The sequence below is a fragment of the Lithobates pipiens genome, unplaced genomic scaffold (assembly GCF_037356315.1).
Source record: "Lithobates pipiens isolate NorthernLeopardFrog02 unplaced genomic scaffold, aLitPip1_a1.2 Scaffold_10, whole genome shotgun sequence".
NCBI lineage: Eukaryota > Metazoa > Chordata > Amphibia > Anura > Ranidae > Lithobates > Lithobates pipiens.
In genome coordinates this window covers 184,359,605-184,384,773 of record NW_027507686.1, presented here as the reverse complement: position 1 = coordinate 184,384,773, position 25,169 = coordinate 184,359,605, and the positions used below count along the sequence as shown (strand labels likewise).

Genomic DNA, 25,169 nt, shown 5'->3' with positions numbered 1-25,169 from the left:
TCCCATAGCAATGCTATTTGAGGGGAGGGAGACACAACCCCTAGACTTAAGGACCAATACTGCTGCCTGCAGCACACTGCATCCAAAGGCAATATCCTCATACCTCCTTACATCCACTTGAAAAAACTTGGTGAATGTATGCAATGAAGACCAAGTAGCGGCCATACAGATCTGAGCCATGGAGGCCTGGTGACGCTCTGCCCAAGGAGCACTGACCAACCGGGTAGAGTGCGCTTTGACTTGAAAAGGGGGAATCTTACCCCTTAAAATTCTAAGTCTGAATTATAACTTGCTGAATCCACTTAGCGACAGTGGATTTTGATGCCGTCTGTCCTTTCTTAGGATCCTCTGGCATAATAAATAAGACATCAGTCTTCCGAATCTGAGCAGTCATCTTTAAATAGACTGACTGCTCTCATCACATCAAGACAATGTAGTGACTTTTCTTCCATGGAACATGGTTTTGCAAAAAATGATGGCAAGATAATGTCTTGGTTCAGGTGGAAACCTGAGACCACTTTTGGTAAAAAACCTGGACGAGGGAGCAACACAACTCTGTCCTCATGAATAATCAAATATAGCTCTTTACAAGAAAGAGCAGCAAATTCCAAAACCCTCCTTGCTGAGGATATAGCAACCAAAAATACCATCTTCCTTGTCAGAAGGACTAAGGGAATATGTTGCATCGGTTCAAATGGCAGTTATTTTAACACTGACAAAACAAGAGTTCAAAGGAGGTTTGACTGGCGTATTAAGCCACATCACCCCTTGCATAAAACCTCGGACTAAAGAATGTGTAGCAAGCGGTCTTTGAAATAAGACAGATAAAGCAGAGACTTGGCCCTTAATAGTACTCAAGGACAACGTCATCTCTACCCCTAATTGTAGAAAGGCAAGAATTCTGCCTATTATATGTCTCCGAGGGTGCCAACCCTTGGATTCACACCAGGAAACCATAAGCCCTCCAGACTCTATAATATATAGTTCTGGAAGCTGGCTTCCTAAAGATAACTGAGCCGGAAAGCCCACGTTTCTTCAGAACGTGGGTTTCAATAGACAATAAAATTGTCATTGCCATTAAAATTTTGCATTCGCAAGGTAGGATGGAATATCGGCCCCTGTGAGAGTAGGTCTGGCTGTAGTGGAAGAGATCATGGACCCTCCATTGCCATCTTTACGATTTCTGCATACCATGACCTTCTGGGCCATGCTGGTGCTACCAGAATTGCCGGCTTTCTTTTCAGCTTGATCCTGCAAAGAAGAAGTCTAGGCAGCAACTGAATAGGGGGAAATGCATAGATCAGTGAGAATTGATCGCACGGGGGTCACCAACGCATCTGTTCCACATGCGATTGGATTCCTTGTCCTGGACACAGTTGACCAACTACATGTTGAATCTGGACGTTAGAAGATGTACGTCAGGAGTCCCCCATCTTTGGCAAACACCCTGAAAAATGTCGGGTGAAGAGACCATTCCCCCAGGAATAATTTCTGGTGACTCAGGTAGTCCGCCTGTCAATTCTCTACTCCCAGAATGAAGACTGCCGATAGGCACGGAACATTCCTATCTGCCCAAGTTAGAATACGGTTCACCTCTCTCTGTGCTGAGAGACTCTTGGTGCCCACTTGGTGATCGATATAGACCACAGCTGTGGCATCATCATCTTCCCCCTCCAAACTGGCATGGGGGGGCACCCCTTCATAATGAGGCTTTAGGATTCTGCTTTGCAGGTTTCCGGCCCCAAGACTTCTTTAGAGCCTGGGCCTGATCATGAGGTTTTCCTCTAGAGTCTGACAGCGGAGGCCGTCGCCACTGCCTAGAGGCCCCTGACACAGGAGAAAGAGCCCGTTTAAATGAAGGGCATTTATACTTTCTTTTGACTGGTAAAAGAGTACTTTTCCCATTAGAAATTGTTTGGATGCATTTGTCCAAATCACTCCCAAATAGCCAATTCCCATGAAAAGAGAACCCAGTCAGGAGCTTTTTACATGTTTTTTCGGCTGACCAATTTACCCACAGGATTCTACGCATGTGTACTAGCAGAAGCGTGAGGCGGGGCGCCTGGTGAATAGAATCTTTAATGGCATCTATGGCAAAGCATAATGCTTTTGGTAGTTCGGCCAAATCCCGGGCTGTTTGTGCAGGAACCTCTTTAAGGGCCTGTCTAAATTGGTCCTTTAGGGATTGACAGAAGCCTATTGCAGTGACTGCAGGCTGAGTAACGGCGCCTGCCAAAGAAAAATCGAATTTAAACAGGAATTTCAAACTTTTATCTGTTGGGTCCTTAAGCATTTGTGCATTGTCTACTGGACAAGTTAGACTTTTATTCACACTAGAAATCGCATTGCTGGTACCTTCCATTTTTTGGTGAATTTCTCCTCCATAGGATAGAGAACTGAAAATCTCTTTGGAGGAAGAAAATGCTTATCCGGGTGATCCCATTCAGCATAAATAAGCTGTTCTAGTAATGCATGGACAGGAAACGTATGCAAAGCCTTTGAAGGTTTTAAGGAACCAAAGGAAGAAACAGATTTCAGCAGACTCCATTAGGGGTAGCATGAAAGTAGAATGAACCATCTCTGTAAGAGATTGTACCAGCCACTTCTCAGATTGTGAGGCTGAAAAGGGTTCATCTACCGTTGTTTCCTCTGCAGAGGAGTCATCGGTTTGCCTTTCCTCTTGATCGCCCAAGGATAACACCTTATCCTGTGCCCACTGTTCCCCTGGCAAAGGGTCTAAGGTGGGAGAAGGGGATCTAGCACGCTTCCTATCCACTTGAATGGAGTATGTGATTAAAAGCCGCTGATCTTCCTTCCAGGCCCTGCAGGCGTCTGGGGGTAAAGCCCATGTCACCAGCAAGCAGAGAGAACAACTGTGGGAGCAATTTTCGGGACCTCCGCACACCACTGATGTTTCCCTAACCCACTAATCCCTTCCGGGGGGAGAAAAAAAAGCATCAGCAAGTCTCTTACTTGGAGAGAAATCCCTCTGTGCAAGCTGCTGTCGCTACACACAGACTGACGCTGGGCTTACAGTGAAGACAACAGATTAAGGTATGTGCATATACTCTCTCTAGTGGAGATTTAAGGCATGACAACATTTACTCCCTTAAAGAAGAAATCATAGGTGGACTTTTAGTAGGCAAGTTTCTTCCCTTAACTTATTCCCGCCGCAGGATTTGCTGATTTAACAGTCAATCCAACCTTCACCCATCACGGCGGGCTGCGTTTAGCAAACCTTCAAGTACCTGGTCCCTTTTTATCGGGGTTCCACTTACTTGAACCTATAAAAGCACCCCACCAGGGAAAGCTTTTAGGCAACGTAGCATGACCAAAGCCTTGGGTCCCCGGGGTCCAGCCCTACAAAGAGAGGTGTTACAGGCAAAATCTCGTGCTTCGGATACGAGGCCCGGGCACCATCCACTTTGGCCTCAGTGGACCTTTGGATGGATCCGGTCTATGGAGGCTATTTAAATCCAGCAAGGATTCCTCCTGGAGCTCTTCAGAGCACATCTTCACTCTTGACCAACAACTTAGACACTAGTGAAAAACCTGATCTACTCCTGGTAGGAGGAGGGGTTATATAGGGGAGTGAACTTCCTGTATTGAGTATACCAGTGTCTATCACTTGATTGTGCCTATATACTCATTAAGTTAATACTATGGCTCTGTGTCCCATGATGTACCATAAAGAAATACCTTATTTACAGCACCTTCTCCTCTCCTCCCGGCAGTGGGGATCTTTGCCCATCCCTTTGCAGTATTCGGAGCGGGGAAGAAGAGCTCCGGTGGGTCACGTGAGCGCCCAGCGGTGCTGTAAATAAAGTAACACAAGGAGACACACTGCACATTATATAATCTTTTTACAAAACAGTTTACATAATTTTACAATGACTTTAACAAAGGTTTATTTTTGGGATTACAGAATGTCATAATGACGACTCCTGAGCTGAGAAGACAGGGGACACAGGAACTTTAAAATAACATTTTATTGTTTTATTCCAGGTTTTTTTTTTTAATATACAGAGAGGGGTAAATGTCACAGCACAAGCACAGTGCTGTCTATCATGCTTTAAAAGGATCAGGATATTTTTTAGGGTTACAACCACTTTAAGATCTTCATTGTACATACTGTAAATAAATAAGACATTCCCTGAAAATAAGTCCTAGTGTGTTTTTTGTAGCCAAAATTAATATAAGACCCGATTTTTTTTTGGGGGGGGGGGGGGGCGAATAGAAAAGTAATACTAAAAAGTTCAATACAATATAATATGAATAATAAGGCTTCTTTTAAGTTGTGCAATACAGAAAGTCTTTATTTCATATAGTGCTTCATAGTGATGACACCATAGTGTTTGTGCAATTTCCAACTTGTGCTCCTTTCACCAGGTGAAGTGCAAGCACACCCTCATTAAAGACCTCAAAGGGGTCAACAAAGCACAAAAGCAGGTCAAATCTGTTGAACCAAACTCTGATGTTCAGGTTCCCTGAAGACCGATGAGATGCCTTCTCCAAAATGGCTCCACAGCTCACAAGTAGGTCATAGGCAATAAACAGAAAAGACAGCTTTCAATAGTGCAGAATCCAGGTTAATAAGCTCAACAAACTGCACAGAACCCATTTCATAAAATGCACTCACATTTATTAGATATGAAACAAGCATGTAATAAAAACCAGCATCTCATGTTATCCGGTGATTAAGCCCGCGCCAGGCTCAACCTCTACATATTACACCACCAACACACATGGCTTTATGGAGAGTCACTTTTCTGTTATCACCTCACCATATTATTGAGGCAGCACAAACACACATTTCATTGATTGTACTGTGGATGTGGGAACATATTTGGCGATTGCAGCAGCTGTAATTTGTATATATTGTGTCACTAGGTGACAGGAGATCGCAGATCTGTGTAATCCAGCACTGGCGCGGCTACAATCAATCATCGGCAAAGGCGAGTCTGCAGATGGATACTAAACAGGCTGCAATGATGGGCGTGTTAGAGGCTGCAGATGGGCACTAACACTGCAATAATGGGCACATTAGAGGCTGCAGATGTGTACTATACAGGCTGCAATAATGGACATATTAGAGGCTGCACATGGGCATAGATCAGGCTGCATTGATGGGCACTGGTGAGGCTGCATTGATAGGCACTGGTGAGGCTGCATTGATAGGCACTGACCCTCATTTTAAAATGTAAGTTTTTTTTAATGAAACTTCCCTCTTAAAGTTGAGGTGTGTGTTATACACCGATAAATATGGTATTTGGAGTGCAGCAGTATTCTTTTTTTTTTTTAATGATTGCATGTGACACATGGGAGATTTTATTAGAGAAGCTAAACACAAAATATTAATGTTTGGGCACTATAGATCATTGCAACCAGTCTAGCTGAGTGTTATGTATGTATGATGTGGTCTAGTACTGCTTTAGCTTGCTAGTGAGAACATACAGAGCAGTAAAGAGCCCCTAAGGCAGGCAGCCATACCCTCTCTCTAGCTGTAAACTTACGTGTTGCAGGCAGCCATAGTCTGGCAAGTCTCGCCTGTGCAGAACTCTGAGATGGTGCTGTACTGAAGGTTGATGTGGTTAAAGAAAGTGGTAACTGAAATGGAAAAACAGCAGCTACATTATAAACTGATAACACACAAGAACAACTATAAAATATTATATCATCTACATTTCTAAATAAGCTTTTATGAATTCTTGTTTAAGACCCCTTTCACACTGGGGCGGTTTTCAGGCGCTTTAGCGATGGAAATAGCCTCTGCTATGCGCCTGAAAACGGACTCCCATTCATTTCAGTGTGACTTTTCACACTCGGGCGGTGCGCTTGTGGGACGTTCCGAAAAGTCCTGCAATTAGCATCTTTGGGGTGAGCTGGGAGCGCTGTATTTAGCGCTCCCAAAACTCCCTGCCCATTGGAATGAATGGGCAGCACTTTCAAAGCGTCGCAAAACTGGAGTTTTTAACCTTTTTGGGGGTTAAAAGCAGAGCCGAAAAACAGCGCTAAAACGAGTGGCGCTTTAGCGCTAACAGCTGGCACTTTCAGTGTGAAAGCAGTCTAGGACCCCTTTCGTTTTTAAGGTGCTACAGCGCTAAAAATAGTGCCTGTAAAAAGCCTCAGCTGCAAAGCCAGTGTGAAAGCCTGAGTGCTTTCACATTGGGGTGCTGCGCTGGCAGGGCATCACAAAAAGTCCTGCCTACAGCTTCTCCCCATTGAAAACAATGGGGCAGCGTCGTGATACCGCCGGCAAAGCGCTGCTGCAGTGGTGTGTGTGATCACCGGGGGTGAAAGTAAGGCCCCTTTCACACTGCTGCGACTTAAAGGTCACGCAATTTCAGGGAATGCCTGTGTAAACATGGGGTCTATGGAACTCAACTCGCATGAAAGTCGGACCAAAGTAGTACAGGGACCACTACTCTGACATATAGTGTGTTTTTTTTAAAAGAAGTTTGCTTAGCTATTGATCCAGACAAACTACTAGTACATTCAGTGCAAATGGGACAAAAAGTAATGTTCTCAGGATATATTCTCACTAGGTTGAGTGTTATTTATTCATATAAAGAAAAAAAAAAAGGTGGTTCAAGAAACTTTTGCATTAGGGCCACTAGATGGAGATGGTAATCATAGGTATTTTTCCTGAATCCCTATTTTTTTTTTTATTGAATGACGAACAATCAACCTGTAGAGAAAATAGAAAAACATTCAATTATGTCTCATATACACACTTTAACAGCAGTTTTGTTGGACAATTAGCTTTGCAAATCTAATCAGATATACACCCCTTATATCTACTGTGGGTATTTATGATTATGTTAAGGAAAACAGTCTTATTGCTTATTGTTTTTCTTGCCGTTTCACACCAAAGTCCACCTGGCAATTTTCCAGTTTCCCACAGTGCTTCTCTATGGGACTGCCCGGCTATCTGATCAACCTCTGTGTGTTATTCCTTCATACACGCATGGAAACCCTCGTTATGAAAATGAAACCTACTGTTGCTGGCCATCCACTCGTTGAGGTCAATCTCTTGCGGTAATGAGACTAGTTGCTTAAATTCAAAGTCTGTGACGCGGACACGGGTGTATTCGGGCTCCAGGTACAGCTTCTTCTCTTCGGAGGCTGGTTTCTTACCATTTGGCTTAGCCTTTGATTTTCTGCAGGAAAGACAGAAGGCAGGTTAACGATTTTACTAACTAGAGGAAATAATAACTCCTTATGACTGGAGGAAATTCAGACTTTTTTTTTTCAAATTATGTCAATTCAACACACGAATCATTCTGTATAACAAAAATGAGGTCACTTTACCATAGACAGGTTTGGCCTTCTATAATATGAAGTGTCACATTTTAATGCGTCGTTATCATTCAGGGAAATACATAAAAACTTTTTTTTCCTTTAATATTTATTTTGTAAAAAGATGCAAAAACATCTTTACTGCCCAGAAGCAATTTTTTGAATATACGGATACCAATGTATGGATGAGCCACTTTGTGTTTACTACTTGGTCCCTGAATAACCATGCATGTTTTATCATTTAAATAAAAAATAAATAAAAAAAAAGGGGAATACTCAGCATTTTGGCACTGAGCAAGTGCATTTTGCACATTTAGGAAATGCGTAAAAATGGCTATTGCAAAACGCACTTGGCTCAGTGCTACAAATTTGGTACATGAGCTTCTTTAGTGCGCTTTTGGAGTGGAGGGAGGCCCATTCAAATGGTGCCTCTCCAAAAACATGCTATAAAGACGCACTCAGGTATTGCTGGGGCCTCAATGCATTTCAGTTTCAATAGTGAACATTTACGGCCAATTCATACTGCACTGCAAAGCGCCAGGAGTGGTTCCAGTGATCCCTCCAATGAAGTAACGGGGGCTTCCGCTTCATGTCCGGTATGTTGTATTGGAAAAGAGCTGAACACAGACATGTTTTTTTAACAAAGGGGCTGCCATTGTTTACTAGGCTAGAAGGCTAGTCGGGGTGGAAAATGTCCCAGGCCCAGAATAAACATGGTCTCAGGGATGGTGGTCAGTAGGAGTGGTGGCTCCCTACCACCTGTATTAGTGGGAGTAATAGTACCCCATCACTGGTGTCAGTGAAAGAAATAGTGCTCCATGGGTCGGATAACGGCCAGTAAAGTTTGGAGGCCACTGCTGTATGATGAAGATGGCTCTGATGAAGACTCTATTTTTATAGAAGTACTCCATGAAAAGAAGACAAACATGGCCATATAGGCTGCCTCTTTCTGAATGTCTAAACCGTTACAAGTCTTTGGGTTTGTCCTTTGTAAGCACACTGATTGGCTCCCTGTGCTGCTTCTCCCTCTGCTGTGTAGTGGACCACATGAGGCTAATGACGAGCTGAATTGAGGTACGTGCGCATTGCTTCCATTAAAAAATATACATGCAATGATATATTCATAAACATAGAGCTGCATTAATTTGTGCTGTTTACATTTTCCTGAAGTTCTGCTTTAACAGATTACACTTTGTTCCAATTTTAGTATATGTCCTGCCGAAGCGAGAACTACTTCAGTATTTCAACAGCTCTTCTATATAAAACCTATGCCGATTTTCCAATACATAGGAGTTTATGTTGAAAAAGGACCTGTCACTAGCCTAAGTGTTTCAATGCATCATAACGGCTAATGGCAAGCGGTCCAAGGTGTCAGCACATACCTCCTCCTCTTTACACCCCAGACTGCAGCAACCAGCAATGGTCTTCAGTTGCTCTTTAAGGTTCTACAACATTGCAAGGTGAAATGCGACTTGTTGCTGGGGATCAATGAATGTCAGGAAAACCCTTTATGTAAAAGTTGATGGGGGGGGGGTTCAGGTATGACGGAATAAAAACAGCATGGCAGGAAATTAACTTTTATCAAGATTTCAAGTCTGCCAATTTCTCAGTATTCAGAGTCATGAACAGGGTTAAACCAGCAGAACCCTTGCCAGTCTGGTTTCCCGATACTCTCGTTCTCACGAAGGAGTCTTTGCCTTAAAAGGAATCCCTGAGCTCCCACTGAATCCCAGAGATAGGGGGGAGGGCGAAGAGACGGGGGCAGTGCCCAGGCATGTTATACATGCCACAGCCACAGCAAAAACACATACAGGAAACAGACGGGCAAAGGCTGACAACTCAGACAAAGGCGGGTTAAAGCACCCTGGCTGGCACAGGGACGGTCACGTCACCAGTAGCCCCCGGTGGGCAGAGAAGCAGGCAGCAAAAGGTGCAAACAGCACAGGAAAGAAGCAGCAATAAAAGTCTTTCTGCAGGCAAAAAGATTTACATATAAGCAGCTTATATTCAACTGACTGTACACAGAGTATAGGACACAGACACATCCAGGCTGAATCATTATCTACTGTTCTGGGCAATTCTTATTATATGTGGGGTTGGTGACTAAGTACTAAATAAATGAATATCAAGCTAATTCAGCTATGAAACATCCTATATTATCACCATCATTTCTACATGAGCCTGGAGACAAACCCTGCACCCCCCCCCCCTCCCCCAGTATATATTCTTAAAGTGGTTGTAAACCCTTACAGACCACTTTGACATACAGGCAAGCCTAGATTAAGGCTTACCTGTAGGTCCATGAAATATCTCCTACACGGTTTAGGAGATGTTTGGAAAAAGACAGGCACCGCTGTCTACGGTGCACTGAGCATGCCGCTGCCAACAGCGATATGAAGTTAGTGGCGGCTCCTGTGCGCAAGCACGGGAGTGGCGGCATCTCTGCTCCGGCGCTGTGAGTGGCCGGAGCAGCGATACCCGAAAGATGATGGACGATTCATGCTACAGGGGACAGCGGTGACATCGCTGGCTCCTGTGTCGGGTAAGTGACACCTAATGGGCTACTGTGCGATGCATAGTAGCCCATTATGCTTTACCTTTGCAGGGAGACAAAGAGGAAGTAAACCCTAAACGAGCCTGTGTACATTTACATATAAGATAACACTGGATGAGTTTCAGGGGCAGCAGAAAAAAAGCATCGAACAGCCTCTGAACGTCCGTTTACCAGCAGCGGTGCACATGAGGCCTTAGAGGGTGGCTACGCTTGTTCTCCATGGTCCTATGACCATAGGAACATAGGGGGTTATTTATGAAAGGCAAATTCACTCATGTAAGAAAGGGTAAATCTCCCCAGGGGGTTCAGACAGCAATAAAAACCGACAAGCATTCTAATCTAATCTCTCCACTATATCCAAAACTTAAAAAAAAAAAAAAAAAAAAAAAAAAAAGGTTTTACCTTTAATTATTATACTTTAATTGCTGAACTTGTAAATTTCAGATGCCACTATAAAGGAATAGTGGCACTAAAAAAAAGGCACTATTTTTTTTTGTATGACAAGGGGTGTATCCTATGCCTACACACTTTTGCTAATAGGTGTTCCTTGTTCCCATATCAAAAAGTTGGGAAGTATGCAGCACTGTGTCCCAGCAGTGGGACCGGGACCTTCTCGTCTCCCTCCGGGAACAAAATTGAGTCAGCCTCAGTGCTGTTCAGCCATTCACAGGGAGCTTTGTATTCTATTAATTTCTTCATAGAATACAAAGCTGCCCATGAATGGCTGAGCAGCACTCAGTGTCTCAGTCTGACTCGCTCTTCTTTCAGGAGTAGGAAAGAATTCCCCCCATTCTACTGCTGGAACTGTATGTAGCTGAGGCTTCATATACTTTATACAGTGTGCCAAGCAACTGCAACCGTTCGTACAGGAAATTGTTTTTTTTTGGGCCAGCTTGGCCCAAGTAAACGAATACAAGAGACAACCAAGTATGGATTATTTTTTGGAGATTAAGGATATACTTGTGTCACTTTGACAGTAACATGTACATACCATCATGCATCCACCATAGGACTCAACTACGTCTCTATAAGTCTGTATTAGCTAGGTAGGAATAAACCATCACACAGTGGCACTAATTTATGAAAACAGGACTGTGGCGGACAGATCGGACACCTGACACTTTTTTTGGAACCAGTGACATTATTACAGTAATCAGTGCTAAAAATATGCACCGTTATTGTACTGATGACATTGGTAGGGAACGGGTTAACCTCAGGGGCAATAAAGGGGTTAAACGTGTTCCCTGCAAGTGTGTTCTAACTGTATGGGGGAATGTATGATGGGGGGGAAACCACAGATCCATCTTCATGCATAGCAGAAAGACAGGATCTGTGTGATCTCCACCGTCAGAACAGAGATCTGCCTTGTTTACACAGGCAGATCCCCGGTAGATGGTCGGGAAGCAGTTAAAAAAGCATTTCCCAAAACTCATTAAAGTAAAAAAAGCCACAGGTTGGACTTGATGGACTTGTGTCTTTTTTCAACCTCACCTACTATGTAAAACTTTTTTTTTAGTTTTGGATGAAATTAGAACCCCTGTCAAATTTTATTTCCCGTCTGTACCCCCGTTGGGGAGATCCACCCTCTCTATTCTCTTAAAGCGAATGAAAATCCAAAAAGTTTGGGTTGTCACAAGAACAGGAAATCTTCCAATGGGGACACTAGTTCTGGTGATGACCTGGGGATTTCCCTCACTTTGGAGGGATTTCCCGTTTTGGGACAGGAAGTGAAAAGGAATCTCTCCAATAGGACAAAGATGGCAAATTTTTTTACGCTATCCAAAGTGAAGTGAAAAAAAAAAAAAAATGCTTTGCCTTCAGTTCTTTTTTAAACACCTGAAATACAAAAATGGATTGCAGGTGTCACCTAGACATTGCCATGCAATCCATTTTTGCATTTCAACGAAGACTAATAAAGCCAATGCACAAATATATACATTATTCCTGCGCACCTACCTCTAGTGCCCTCCTACTTATAGATGCCATACCCAGAAATAAACCACCTAGCATTGATCAAGCAATAAAGAGTGGATTATTTTCAATACTCGGGGAAAAACATCACTGTGACCAATGCTAGGAAATTAAAACAATGCATTTGACTGATTGTAGGAGCAATAATTCCTATTTTCTTTGCTTCAGATTACTTTAAAACTGCAGATCTGGCCAAAATACAATCTACATTTACATAACCATTCTGTTAGATTGTAGCATACAACGTTTGGGACATTCTGAGTTCTGTCCAGTTTGGGTAACCACAGAATTCCTAGTGTATGGCATTTATTTACCGATACCACAAAGCAATATGCACCGCACCATCTAGTAGAGGTTGACCGATATATCGGCTGAAATTTGGCCATTTTGGAGAAATCGGCATCGGGGTTCCTCCTCCCTTCTTCACACTCTGTTGGCAGAGCAGCACCGCGGTGTGTGAAACTGTATGGAGAGAGTGAAGAGCTGTCAAAATTGAGGTTGGATGTTGGCGGTGGGCGGGACCCAGCTATCCAACACCAGCCAATGGGATGGGATCTGGGCAGGCCACTATGTTATGTGGCCCGCCCCTTTCTTAAACAGCCCCAATCATTGGCTGGATAGCTGCTGGTTCCCGCCCACCCTGGGTCCCACCCACCTCCGACATCACGCTGGATTCGTCAGCTCCTCTCTCTATCCATACAGTTTCATCACGCCGCTGCAGAGAGCATTCAGTTTGACAGTTACACTATCGTCTGTGAAACCTGCCATTGCCATCCAGAGCCACCTGCCAGTGTCAACCAGTGCCACCTGCCAGTGCCCACCAGTGCCATCTGCCAGTGCCAATCAGTGCCACTTGTCAGTGCCATCTGCCAGTTCCACATGGCAAAAAAAAAAAAAAGAATCTGCCTAAAATATTGGCCGCAAAATTGGCATCGGCCAGGGAAAAACCCATATCGGTCGACCTCTACCATCTAGTGACTGCAGAGGAAATTCACATCTGTTGAAACTAAAGAATGCCAGTTTTAATTATTTCTATAGGACTCTGTTCCACCTGCAGTGCGGTACGGAATAGGAAGAAAAGCTACAGGAGAATTCTGCTGGTTTTATTCCTTCCGTATTGTCAGTGACTGTAAATACAAAGCAGACACCCAAAAAGGACGATAAGTACATTGAGGCTCCATTCACACTTGTGCAACTTATCAAACTTTGGACACAAAATCGCATGACAAGTCACATCCTATGTATTTCAATGGAACCCATTCAAATCTTTGCAACTTAAAGTCGCAGCGACCTTGAAAAAGCCACAGACTGCAATGTAAACTCTCAAAAGTCGCACCTTAATGTTATCAATGCAACAGTTGTGCAACAGTCAAAGCCAAAGCTGCATCCAAGCCACACCCCCCGAAATCACGTGACTTTGGAGGCGCACAAGTGTGAATGGAGCCTAAGGGGGCAGTTTATATTAAAACAGCACCTTTTACAGTAAAAAAAATACTTCAACTGTCCTACAGTACACATGTCTAAGTTTATCAATGATGTCACATGGGTATGATGTCAACTGAATTGGACAATTCGAAAAACTGCAGGCAAATGTTTTTTAATGGTAGTTTATAATCTCAGCGGTCCTATCACTCCAGTTTTTTAATTATTTGGCATCACAGCTCAGAAATTCTCAGTCACCAGATATTCTCACTATCGCCTTAATAGCTGTTATACTGTAATTCACCAACCTCTCTATCTGCATGTGCAGTGCTTGTAACCAATGTTGCAACAGATGCAATTCTCAAAATACACAATTAACAAAATACCTAAAATATCCCTGATACAGCTTTTTGTGAAAGGCATACCAACTTAATAAACTACTAAACCCAGGACCCTGCATTCACCATATCTGGTCTCCCGCAGTTCACAGAAATGCAATTATTTTAGTAAATACACTGCTAAATACCCTCTCTAATCACCAGTATATAGCAGTCTTGTGACTTTATCGGTGCCCGGCCGAGCACTGGTTAAAGCCTGCAGGAGGAGTTTTCATTCATTCATCTCTGACTGTCCTAGGAGGCTGACTTTCTGTCTGGACAGTGCTGATTGGCCCTGTGCTGATCGCATGCACCCCCCCCCCCCCCCAATAAAACACCTCTCTAGCAATAAATACACACCAAACTGAGCATGTACAGAGAGCCCCCCAAGGCTCTGTTCTATCAGCAGATGGGTTGGGTTGGTGATTCCACTGTTCCCAACCCATCTGCCGATAGAACAGAGCCTTGGGGGCACTCTGCACATGCTCAGTTTGGTGTGTATTGCTAGAGAAGGGGAGGATCAGAGAAGATGGCATCAAATAGCCTTCTTGCACAATGCAGATGATTAACCCCTTTGGTTCTACATGCTTTACTGCATATGCAGACTGATTTTACGGTTGTGGTTTTAGTAACGCTTTAAAGGCTACAACACACAATACTATTTTTGGGGCCAGCTTGTAGCATATTTTCACTGGCAACTCAACAAACAGCAAATAAGCTGCACCACAAAATTCCCAAGATTAGAAATGTATTGTTGCTAATGGATGGACCTCCCACCATAGACTGACCTCCCCTGACCCATTCTGTCCCTTACTGGATTTAGTGGTAAAGGTCAAACCCAATCAAGGCCTCTATGACCAAGCCCATCTGTGGTGTAGCCAGCGCCTGGCAAGAGATACTACCACTGCAACAATAAATGTTATTCTTTGGAATTTAGTAGCGGTGCAGTGTATTTGCTGTATGTTATCAAGTACACAATTAGGGTCCATGCACACTAGGCAGGAGGAAAAATGCCAGAACTGCTGGCTGAAAAAAGCAGCATAAAAAAGTGCCTATGAAGCATTCAGGAATGTTTATCAGCATTTGGAATTATAAGCGGTTCCCCAAAACACTAGGAAAAATTTCTACCTAAAAACGCTTGACATGCCTAATAAACACCAAATGCCTGTAAAAACAGCATTTTTATGTCCAGTGTGCTGGAGGCCCTAAGGGGACCTCAAATGAGCCACTGGAGACTAAACTACACCCTACATACTCGTTCTACGTCAGGGACTCACTAGGTGGTAAAGCCAGGATCAGATAGACAGCTCAGGAGAGTCTAAGCAATGGCAACCCCTTTATTTCTGTCCTCAAAAAGTACATAGCAACCCTAAAAGCAAAAACTAGCAGCAGGCACCCCACTAAATTAAGCAGAAATCATCCCTAAAATTGTCTAGGTTCCCCACAGCTCTCACAGGTTCCTCCGGCTGACCTCAGTGTCACTATAGTATACAGCAGGAGGAGGAACCGCGAGAGTTGCAGGGGACCCAGGAGATCAACAGGGGATCAACAGGGGATATGTGCCGAGTAGGTTTAGTAGAAGCAAGGCTCTAACACGAGTAAAGACAATCCCCTACCATGACTGACCAATAAGACATATATCCTCCAAAAAGTTCTATACCAGCTGCAAGACTTTGGGCACACTGCCTGGCACCAGCGGCTGCTCCAGCCCTTCACCTGCATTTACCACACAGGTAACATGATTGTTTGAAAAGCCTTTTGGTCATTGTGCTGTAAATCATCTTATACAGTTTCATGATGTTTTTCCTTTATTTTCTCTTCCATAATATTGTGCCTAAACATGTACAGACATGTCTAGACAGCTGTGCAAACTCTATAGCGAGCCATTGGTCACATCTGGTGAAGGAAACCTGCCGGAGCGGCTGTGACGGCACATCAGAGACTCACCGGATGAGGCTGCTGAAGCTTCATTCACTAGATTCCAGCTGTTCTAAAAGTGATTAAAAATGACCTTAAAGTTGGCATGTGTACGATTGGAAGAGGTTGCCTGAAAACAAGCGATCTACCACCCATGAGTCCGATCCACCTCAATTCAATCAATTGAGCTATAAGCTGACAGATTCAATACAAGTCATTGGAAGGAAAATAGGAACAAAAAAAAAAAAAAAAACACCCACAGCAATTCTTTCACCTGGGTTCTATCAAGGCAATTATAATCTTGCAGTTGAAATAAAAAAAAAAAAAAAAAAAAAAACACCACACAAAAAATTTCTAATGTCTAATATTAAAGTGCTACTAAAACCCGAGCCTGCATTCACTATATCTGATCTCACACAGTACACAGAACATGGAAATTCCATTATTTCAGTAAATATAAACTGCTAAATACCCCTTGTCATCAGCAGTATATAGCAGTCTTGTGACTTCTATTAGTTGCTGGTTAAAGCTTGTAGGAGGAGTTTTCGTACTGCACTGGCTGTCCTATCAAGATGCAGGACCCCGACTCTCTAACTGGACAGTGCTGATTGGCTCTGTGGTGATCACATGCACCATACCAAACAAAAAAAAAAACTCTCTAGCAATACACACCAAAACTGAGCATGTGCAGCCCAACTCCAGTAACTTATTCGGACATGTTTTGGAGAAAATGTAATAAGGGGAGGATCTGTGTATATGGGATCAAACGGAAGATTAACTTCTTAGGTTCCACAGTGAGTATAACAGGCACGCTTTACTGCATTTACAGACTGATTTTACTGTTGTGGGTTTAGTAACACAAACTCCAGCTCAAGTGAAATTGGTTGAAAGCACTGAAAATTTGCTACATGTATAGCCAGCTTAAAGGCTCATATGCAGTGCTCTGAAGAGCAATCTGCATTGGATCACTCTTTAGAGGGCATATGACGGGCAGTGACAAAGTGTTTATTCACACCACCTGATTTAACCCAATAAATGCTGCCTCACCACACTGCACTGTAGGCATTGCATGTGGTTGCAGCGTGGCCTCAGAGTTGCATTGGCCATGTTAGAAAGAATTAACACCTACTGAAGGCAGCATGCAGTTTTATTGTGCTGCAGCTGAATAGCGCAGCATAGGATTAGCACAAAGGTAACAGGCAGGTGGTTGGTTTTACGGCCCACCACACACATATATTAACCACTTGGTTACTGAGCACTTAAACCCCATTCCTGCCCAGGCCAATTTTCAGCTTTCAGTGCTGTCACTCTGTGAATGATGATTGCACAATTATACAACACTGTACCCAAATTACATTTTTATCATTTTTTTTCACACAAATGGAGCTTTCTTTTGGTGGTATTTGATCACTGCTGTTTTTTTAGTTTTTGCTAAAAAAACTAGAACATATAAAAAAAAAAAAAAATAACAGGTATATCCTTCACTGATGTGCGCTTATGAGGCGGCACTGATAAGGCAGCACTGATGGGCACTGGTTGGTGACACTGATAGGCAACACTGATGGGTACTGACTGAAAGGCAGCATTGATAGGTGGCACTGCTTTGCAGCAGTGGGTGACCGTGTGCGGAACCGATGTCCATCTGACAGAAGCCAGCAAACAGCTTCTTTTTTTTTTCTCCTCGCGCAAGGAGAAAAAAAAAAAATCTGATTACATCTTCTGTTTACATCACGTGATCAGCTGTCATTGACAGACAGCTGATCACATAGTAAGGGGCCAGGATACTCTGCTCTGTGATTAATCTTATTGGCTCGCTGATCACAGACCGCGCAGTGTACGCCCCGCCAGGGGCGCTCAGGCAGCTCATGCACAGGAGGACGTACATAGATGGCCTTCTGGCAATTTAGGCATGCGCTGTAGCCATCCTTTTGCTATAGCACCGGCGGGAAAAGGTTAGGCTAATGCCTAGTACACAGGATGAGAAAATCAGATAAAAAAAATACCACTTCCAAAGCGATTGTACGATAATCATTACTACACAGCTTTCGATAGCCGATCACGACAATTCATGCAAACTTATCCGAAGGGACAAACATGGAAAATTTTCTCGTAACAAATATGAGAAAATTTTTCGTTTAATCAGTACAGTACAAAAAAATCCGAAGACCAAGAGCACGCATGCTCGGAAACAAAAGAATACATTACAATACATCACTTCCGAAGTTGTATTCTGCTGTACGAGAATTTTTGGTAACTTTAGGAGAATAGCAAGCAAAAAGAAAAAAAGACAGACAATCATTCGTCCGATATTCTCATCGTGTGTACGAGGCAGAAATGTCTCATCCCAGCAGTCACTCTGTAATGCCTGCTGGATGTCCCTCCAGTATGAACCTGTAACCTCTAGTATATTTAAATTTTAACAAACACTTTCCCTCTCTCGGGAGTCCCCTGCAGCACGAGAAGGGTACAAAATAATACAGTCCTGTGTAGGAAGATGTCACCACTCCAAGCCGTCATGAAAATTACTATTATATTAAACATCCTGGTCTTCAAGGGCCCTTTCACAAGGGCAGACCGATTGGGTCCGCCTCTGTCAGTTTTTCAGGTGAACCCGATTGGACAGTCCAGTCTCCTCTATGGAGTGGCAGGTGTCAACGGACATGTGTTTGTTGACACTGGCCAACATCCCATCCTGTCTGCTAAAAAAAGCAAATCGGATGGCAGCCGGGTGTAAATGGACAGGCAGTCCATTTACATCTGACCACCCATAGAGGAGAGCGGGCTGTGTCTGCTCTGCATAAGTAGAGCAGACATGGACCAGCTATCCGTCTGCTCAGCAGGATCAGTGCACAGAATCCCTGTAGGTTTATAGCAGCTGCTGTAGCCATGAAGGTGGCATAGATTGAGCCGGCAACGGGCTTCCAGCTAAAAGTGATCTGGGTGGGTCTAGAGCCTCCTGATATCTTTTATGGGGATCTGAAGGTGCACCCCCCCCCCCCTCCTCGTGACTAATCAAACCATAAATAAAAGGAATACATTTAAAGTGGATGTAAACCCACTCTCATCCTTTCTAAACTACTGCAATATTGGTTATCTAGAAGGATATACATGCCTCCTGCATGTATACTTATCGGTCAAATGTCTCCCCTCTGTCTGCTATGAGACCTGAAAAACTGCAGATTCTGTGGGTGGGTCTGTTTTCCAGGGCTCAGTGGGTGGAGTTGTGATGTCAGACTCCCTGCCCACCTCTACACACTCCCCTTATCAACATGCATTTTCTCCTGTGTATTTCTTACACTGAACGTCTGCTACGATCACTAACATCCAGTGAAAACCCAGAAAAGTCCCCGCATGACTTCAGCGTGCCCAATCATGCTGAGGTGTGGAACAGCCAATCCTTGCAGAGCTGCTGAAGAAAGGAGTGGGAGGGAATTAAAAAATAATGCATGTCTTAGGCCGGGTTCACACCGCTGCGATGCGGGAACGCCGCGAATCCGCGGCGTTTTCCCGCATCGCACACCTCCCGCCGGCAGTTCACACTGCCCTATGCGGAAGGCTGGGAGTGTCAATGTTATGTTAATGACACCCCCAGATCCGTCCGCATATCGCAGTGCGATCTGCAGACTCGCACAGGAATCGGATCGCATGGTGTGAACCCCCATGCGATCCGATTCTGTTGCGGACCAAAAAAAGGGTCCCGTGCGAGTTTGCTGCGGGAGCGATGCGAATTCAGCCATACTATCTGTATGGCTGAACTCGCATCGCTACGGAGATCGGATGTGATTTGCGGTGAGAATCACATCCGGATCTCCCCCCGCAGCAGTGTGAACCCAGCCTTAGGCTAGTGCACAAGATATGTAAATCACCTGTCACTCACAGCAAGGGGGAAGAATGGACAAAGATTTCATAGTTTGTCTGTTTTATTTCACTGAAAAAAGATATGAGGATTGCTCAGAGCTGGATTAACTCTTTGTGGCAAGACTGGGCACAGCTGATCTGAAACCCCATACTCTATATTGTGCCAGACAACAAATAAAAAATTCGGGTTTACATCCACTTTAAGGTCATAATAGTTAACTCTAAACAGGTAACCCGTAAAAGGCTGTTTAAAAACTATTTTTGTTGGTGTATTTTTCCCTAAAATGCAAATTTAAAGCAGCTACAGAAATATTCTGCAAAATAAATTGCAACTACAATTATTTTATTCACTAGGGTCTCTGCTTCTACAACATATATACTTTTTTTGGGTTTAAAGTATTTCTTGCAAAAAATCTCAAATTTTTAAACGTGTGCAAAAAATGTAAAATTGCCCCGGGGGAAAAAGCAGTTAACCAAACAGGCAGGTTAGAAAACCTTGGCTGCTTATATGTCTGCGGGCAGTCCTATCCACTTCAAAGCGTCTCCTAAAACAGCAGGCATGATACAGTTTATTGTGCCAAATAACAAAGTACACATGTTAAAGGCGGTGTGGAGGTTTGAATAATTCCAGCAAAGTTTCAACCATGGTCTTGGTAGTAGCCTTCCATTAATTCCATTTCTTCCACTGGTAGAGTCCCCCCAATCCACAAGCCACTGAAACAAAGGCTTCCACATAATATTACCCATGTGAACGTGGCTAAGAACAAACGGAAATAATTCTCATTTTAAAGTGGGGTACCCCCTAAAAAAATTTAAAGTCAGCAGCTACAAATACTGCAGCTGCTGGCTTTTAATAATCGGACACTTACCTGCCCCAGGGTCCAGCGATGCGGGGGAACGAAGCCCCCCCCTCGCGGCGCCGTCATGCATACTGTGGGCACCCGGCTGTGGCTTCACAGCCGGGCACCCACTGCGCATGCGCGAGCGGCGCAGGGCGCCGTGATACGCCGTACAGTCACCTGGGACACATGACAGGTCCCAGGTGAATGTGCGGCGCGAGGGGAAGTGATGTCACCAGCCCGGGCAATGAAGAAGGCAGACTACGAGGGACCCCCTAGCAACCGGTATTTAGAGGTGAGTAAAAAATTTTTTTTTTGCCAATTATTTTTTTTTTATTTTTTTTACGAATTTTAAGTAGTTTTATTTTTTGGGTGGCAACACCACTTTAAACAAACAAGCCTGCTCTACAAAGATATAAAACCTATTAAAAACTGTTACCCCAAATCCACGTTCTGCAATAATCTGCATACAGAACACATATGGCATCTTATACTGTTGGGGACAGAAACAGACAAAGAATAAGAAGCTAACACACTACTGATGAAACGAGGGACCGTAGCATAATACCACCCCACCCCTTACCATGTACACCTTTGTGAGAAGATCAATAGTGTTAATGCTTCATTACCTTCCAGAAATGAAGACTGTTAGTATAAAAAGGGCAGGCGGTGGAAAGCAATTACATCTGCATACTGGTATTTGAACCCCAACGTCTCTCCGAAACCAGATTACTAATCCTTTGTTTATAGATTAAATGGTGTCTCTGATCATGCCAACATACTGGTTATATGTATTCATTAGGATCTCATTCATAAGGCAAACATTAAGAAACGCACATTATCATACAAAAAACACATTCAAAATTGAGACGCATTTTGGTGCATGTTGAATAAATTTTTACAACTTGTGCATAATATTCATTACTTTTTGTCACTCAAAAAAAATACAGTTTTGTCCTATTACAAAAACAAGAAAAAAGAAATAAAAACAAAAAAACCCCACAACTGATGTTTTTTGTGATGCCAGACATTGTATGCGATTTGCACCGCATAGCTTTGAAGATCACATGCGATGTCTGTGCGATACAAATTCAGTCACATAAACTGTATGGCTCAAATCGCACAAAACTCGTGTACACCCATGCGATCCGATTCCTGTCCAAATGCACAGTTCGTAATGTGATATGTAAACAGATCTGGGGGTGTCATTAACTTTTTATTGACACCCAAAGCAGTTCACATAGGGCAGTGTGAACCGCTGGCGATTCAGGTGCGATGCGGGGTACACCAGTGTGAACCAACCCTAAGGCTGAATTCACACCTGAGAGTTTTCAGCTCATAAAACACTTGTAAACGCCTAAAAAAAATGCCTGGCAAAAGCCCAACAAGAAAAATCCCATTCATTTCAATGGCACCTGTTCACATCTGAGTGTTTTGTCACCTGAAGCAAAACACCTAAAAAATGCCCTAAGCTCAAAAAAGAACAGGAGCTTCTTTGGGACAGATTACAGGCGTTTTTCAGCCTTTTACATTGGTGAACTGAACAAAATCGTGGTAAAAACGCGCAACTTTGAAATGCTCAGGTGTGAATGCAGCCTAAGACCCCTTTCACACTTGTGTGATGGGCAGTGATGTGATAAGGGGCGGGCCTCCGGGGACCCCGCCCAATGCCAATTTAAGTAGTGGCACTCCACGCACCCAGCATTAGAGTGGGACAGAGCTCCGAGTCAACATCGCAAGAAGAGCAGAGGGAGAAAACAGCGGAGAAGACCCAGCAAAAGAGCGAGAAGACCTGGCAGAAGAAGTTTGAAGAGACCCCCGAGCTGCCTAATAAATTACTTTAAAAACCATGGGTACTGTGTTTTTATTTTGGACACTTTTTTATTTATTTATTTTTTAGGTGAATGGGTAGGGGTACAATATACCCCATACTCATTCACATACAGTGGTGTGAAAAAGTGTTTGCCCCCTTCCTCATTTCCTGTTCCTTTGCATGTTTGTCACACTTAAGTGTTTCGGAACATCAAACCAATTTAAACAATGGTCAAGGACAACACAAGTAAACACAAAATGCAATTTGTAAATGAAGGTGTTTATTATTAAAGGTGAAAAAAAATCCAAACCATCATGGCCCTGTGTGAAAAAGTGATTGCCCCCTAAACCTAATAACTGGTTGGGCCACCCTTAGCAGCAACGACTGCAACCAAGCGTTTGCGATAACGTGCAATGAGGCTTTTACAGCGTCCTGGAGGAATTTTGGCCCACTCATCTTTGCAGAATTGTCCTAATTCAGTTACATTAGAGGGTTTTCGAGCATGAACAGCCTTTTTAAGGTCATACCACAACATCTCAATAGGATTCAGGTCAGGACTTTGGCTAGGCCACTCCAAAGTCTTCATTTTGTTTTTCTTCAGCCATTCGGTGGTGGACTTGCTGGTGTGTTTAGTATCATTGTCCTGCTGCAGAACCCAAGTTCGTTTCAGCTTGAGTACACGAACAGATGGTCGGACATTCTCCTTCAGGATCTCTTGGTAGACAGCAGAATTCATAGTTCCTTTTATCACGGCAAGTCTTCCAGGTCCTGAAGCAGCAAAACAGCCCCAGACCATCACACTACCACCACCATATTTTACTGTTGGTATAATGTTCTTTTTATGAAATGCAGTGTTCCTTCTACGCCAGATATACTTGGACACACACCTTCCAAAGAGTTCCACTTTTGTCTCATCGGTCCACAGAATGTTGTCCCAAAAGTCTTGGGGATCATCAAGATGTGTTGTGGAGAAATTGAGATGAGCTTTGATGTTCTTTTTGCTCAGCAGTGGTTTTCTCCTTGGAACTCTGCCATGCAGGCCATTTTTGCCCAGTCTTTTCCTGATGGTGGAGGCATGAACGCTGACCTTAACTGAGGCAAGTGAGGCCTGCAGTTCCTTGGACGTTGTTGTGGGGTCTTTTGTGACCTCTTGGATGAGTCGTTGCTGCGCTCTTGGGGTAATTTTGGGCGGCCGGCCACTCCTGGGAAGGTTCACCACTGTTCCATGTCTTCGCCATTTGTGGATAATGGCTCTCACTGTGGTTCGCTGGATTCCCAAAGCTTTGGAAATGGCTTTATAACCCTTTCCAGACTGATAGATCTCAGTTACTTTCTTTCTCAATTGTTCCTGAATTTCTTTGGGTCTCGGCATGATGTGTAGCTTTTTAAGGATCTTCTGGTGGACCTTACTGTGTCAAGCAGCTCCTATTTAAGTGATGCCTTGATTGTGAACAGGTGTGGCAATAATCAGGCCTGGGTGTAGCTAGAGAAATTGAACTCAGGTGTGGACAACCACAGTTATAGTATGTTTTAACAAGGGGGGCAATCACTTTTTCACACAGGGCCATGATGGTTTGGATTTTTTTTCACCTTTAATAATAAACACCTTCATTTACAAATTGCATTTTGTGTTTACTTGTGTTGTCCTTGACTATTGTTTAAATTGGTTTGATGTTCCGAAACACTTAAGTGTGACAAACATGCAAAGGAACAGGAAATGAGGAAGGGGGGCAAACACTTTTTCACACCACTGTAGAGTGGGGGGCCGGGATCTGGGAGCCCCCTTGTTAAAGGGGATTTCAGATTCCGATAAGCTCCCCGCCCGCAGACCCAAACAACCAAGGACCAGGGTTGCCGGAAAGAGGCCCTTGGCCTCATCAACATGGGCACAAGGTGCTTTGGGGTGGGGGGCGCAGGGCGTCCCCTGCCTCAAAGCACCCACCCCCCATGTTGAGGGCATGTGTCCTGGTACGGTTCAGGAGGGGCGCTCATTCGTCTCCATCTCCTTTCCTGACCTGCCTGGCTGTGTGCGTGGATAAGGGTTTGTAGGGACTACTTTGAAGTCGGCACGACTTGAAGTCATACTAATATGAATATTAGTCATTGGAAAGCATGGAGAACGACTTGTCATGCAACTTTGCAGTCTCAAATCGTGGGACAAGTCATACAAGTGTGAAAGGGGCCTTAAGCGGTGTTCCAGCCTGTATAAAAAAAATAAAAAAGCCTGCTTCCTACTGAGCATGCACGAGTCGCGCTGTGCTCGAGAAAGCAGCGCTTCCACTTTTGGGTTTAGCTCCGCTTTTTTAACCTCTTGCCATCCGCGCTATAGCCGAATGACGGCCACAGCGCGGACCTGAATTTCCGCAGGCCAGTCATATGACAGCCTCCCCTTTGCCTACGCCCCCTGCAGGGCGAGGCTGTGATCACCGACTGAGTCGCCAAGACTCGGGTGATCACAGATCCCGGCCCCTTACCATGCGATCAGCTGTCAGCCAATGACAGGTGATCACATGATCTAAACAAAAGCTCAGTAATCGTTTTTTTTCTCCCGATCATCGACTATCTGCAAGGGACATCGGTCCCGAAGAGGTAATTCTGCCTCATCTGTGCCACCAGTACCTCCTGCCATTGCCAGTACCCACAATCAATGCCCATGAGTGCCACCTATCAATGCTCACGAGTGCCACCTATCAATGCCCACCAGGGGTGCCAATCAGTGCCACCTAGCAGTGCTTGCCTAACAGTGTAACCAACCAGTGCCCATCACTGCCACCTCATCAGCGCACATCAATGAAGGAGAAAAATTACCTGTTTGCAAAATTTTATAACAAAATAGAAAAATAAAAAAATTCGGTCTTTTTACATTTTTTTTTTTTTTTAAACAAAAAATAAAAACCGCAGAGGCGATCAAATACCACCAAAAGAATGCTCTATTTGTGGGGAAAAAAATGATAAAAATTTTATTCGGGGAGTATTGTATGTCCACGCAATTGTCATTCAAAGTGCATCAGCACTGAAAGCTGAAAACTGGTCTGGACAGGAGGGGGGTTTAAGTGCCCAGTAAGCAAGTGGTTAATAAAGGGGGAACTACAGTATAATTATTTCTTGATTGTACAGGA

General features: G+C 43.8%; 1 protein-coding gene across 2 annotated transcripts in view; it reads right to left on the bottom strand.

Moving 5' to 3' along the window:
* The window catches only part of MOB2 (MOB kinase activator 2), an 89,530-nt gene that overhangs the window by 5,231 nt on the left and 59,130 nt on the right, over positions 1 to 25,169 (bottom strand). For both annotated transcript variants that reach the window (XM_077460543.1, XM_077460536.1), the window contains exons 2-3: positions 7,000 to 7,160; positions 5,514 to 5,607 (exon numbers count right to left, since the gene is read on the bottom strand). In XM_077460543.1, the coding sequence (XP_077316669.1) occupies positions 5,514 to 5,607; positions 7,000 to 7,160 (255 nt within the window). The remainder of the gene's footprint in view (positions 1 to 5,513; positions 5,608 to 6,999; positions 7,161 to 25,169) is intronic.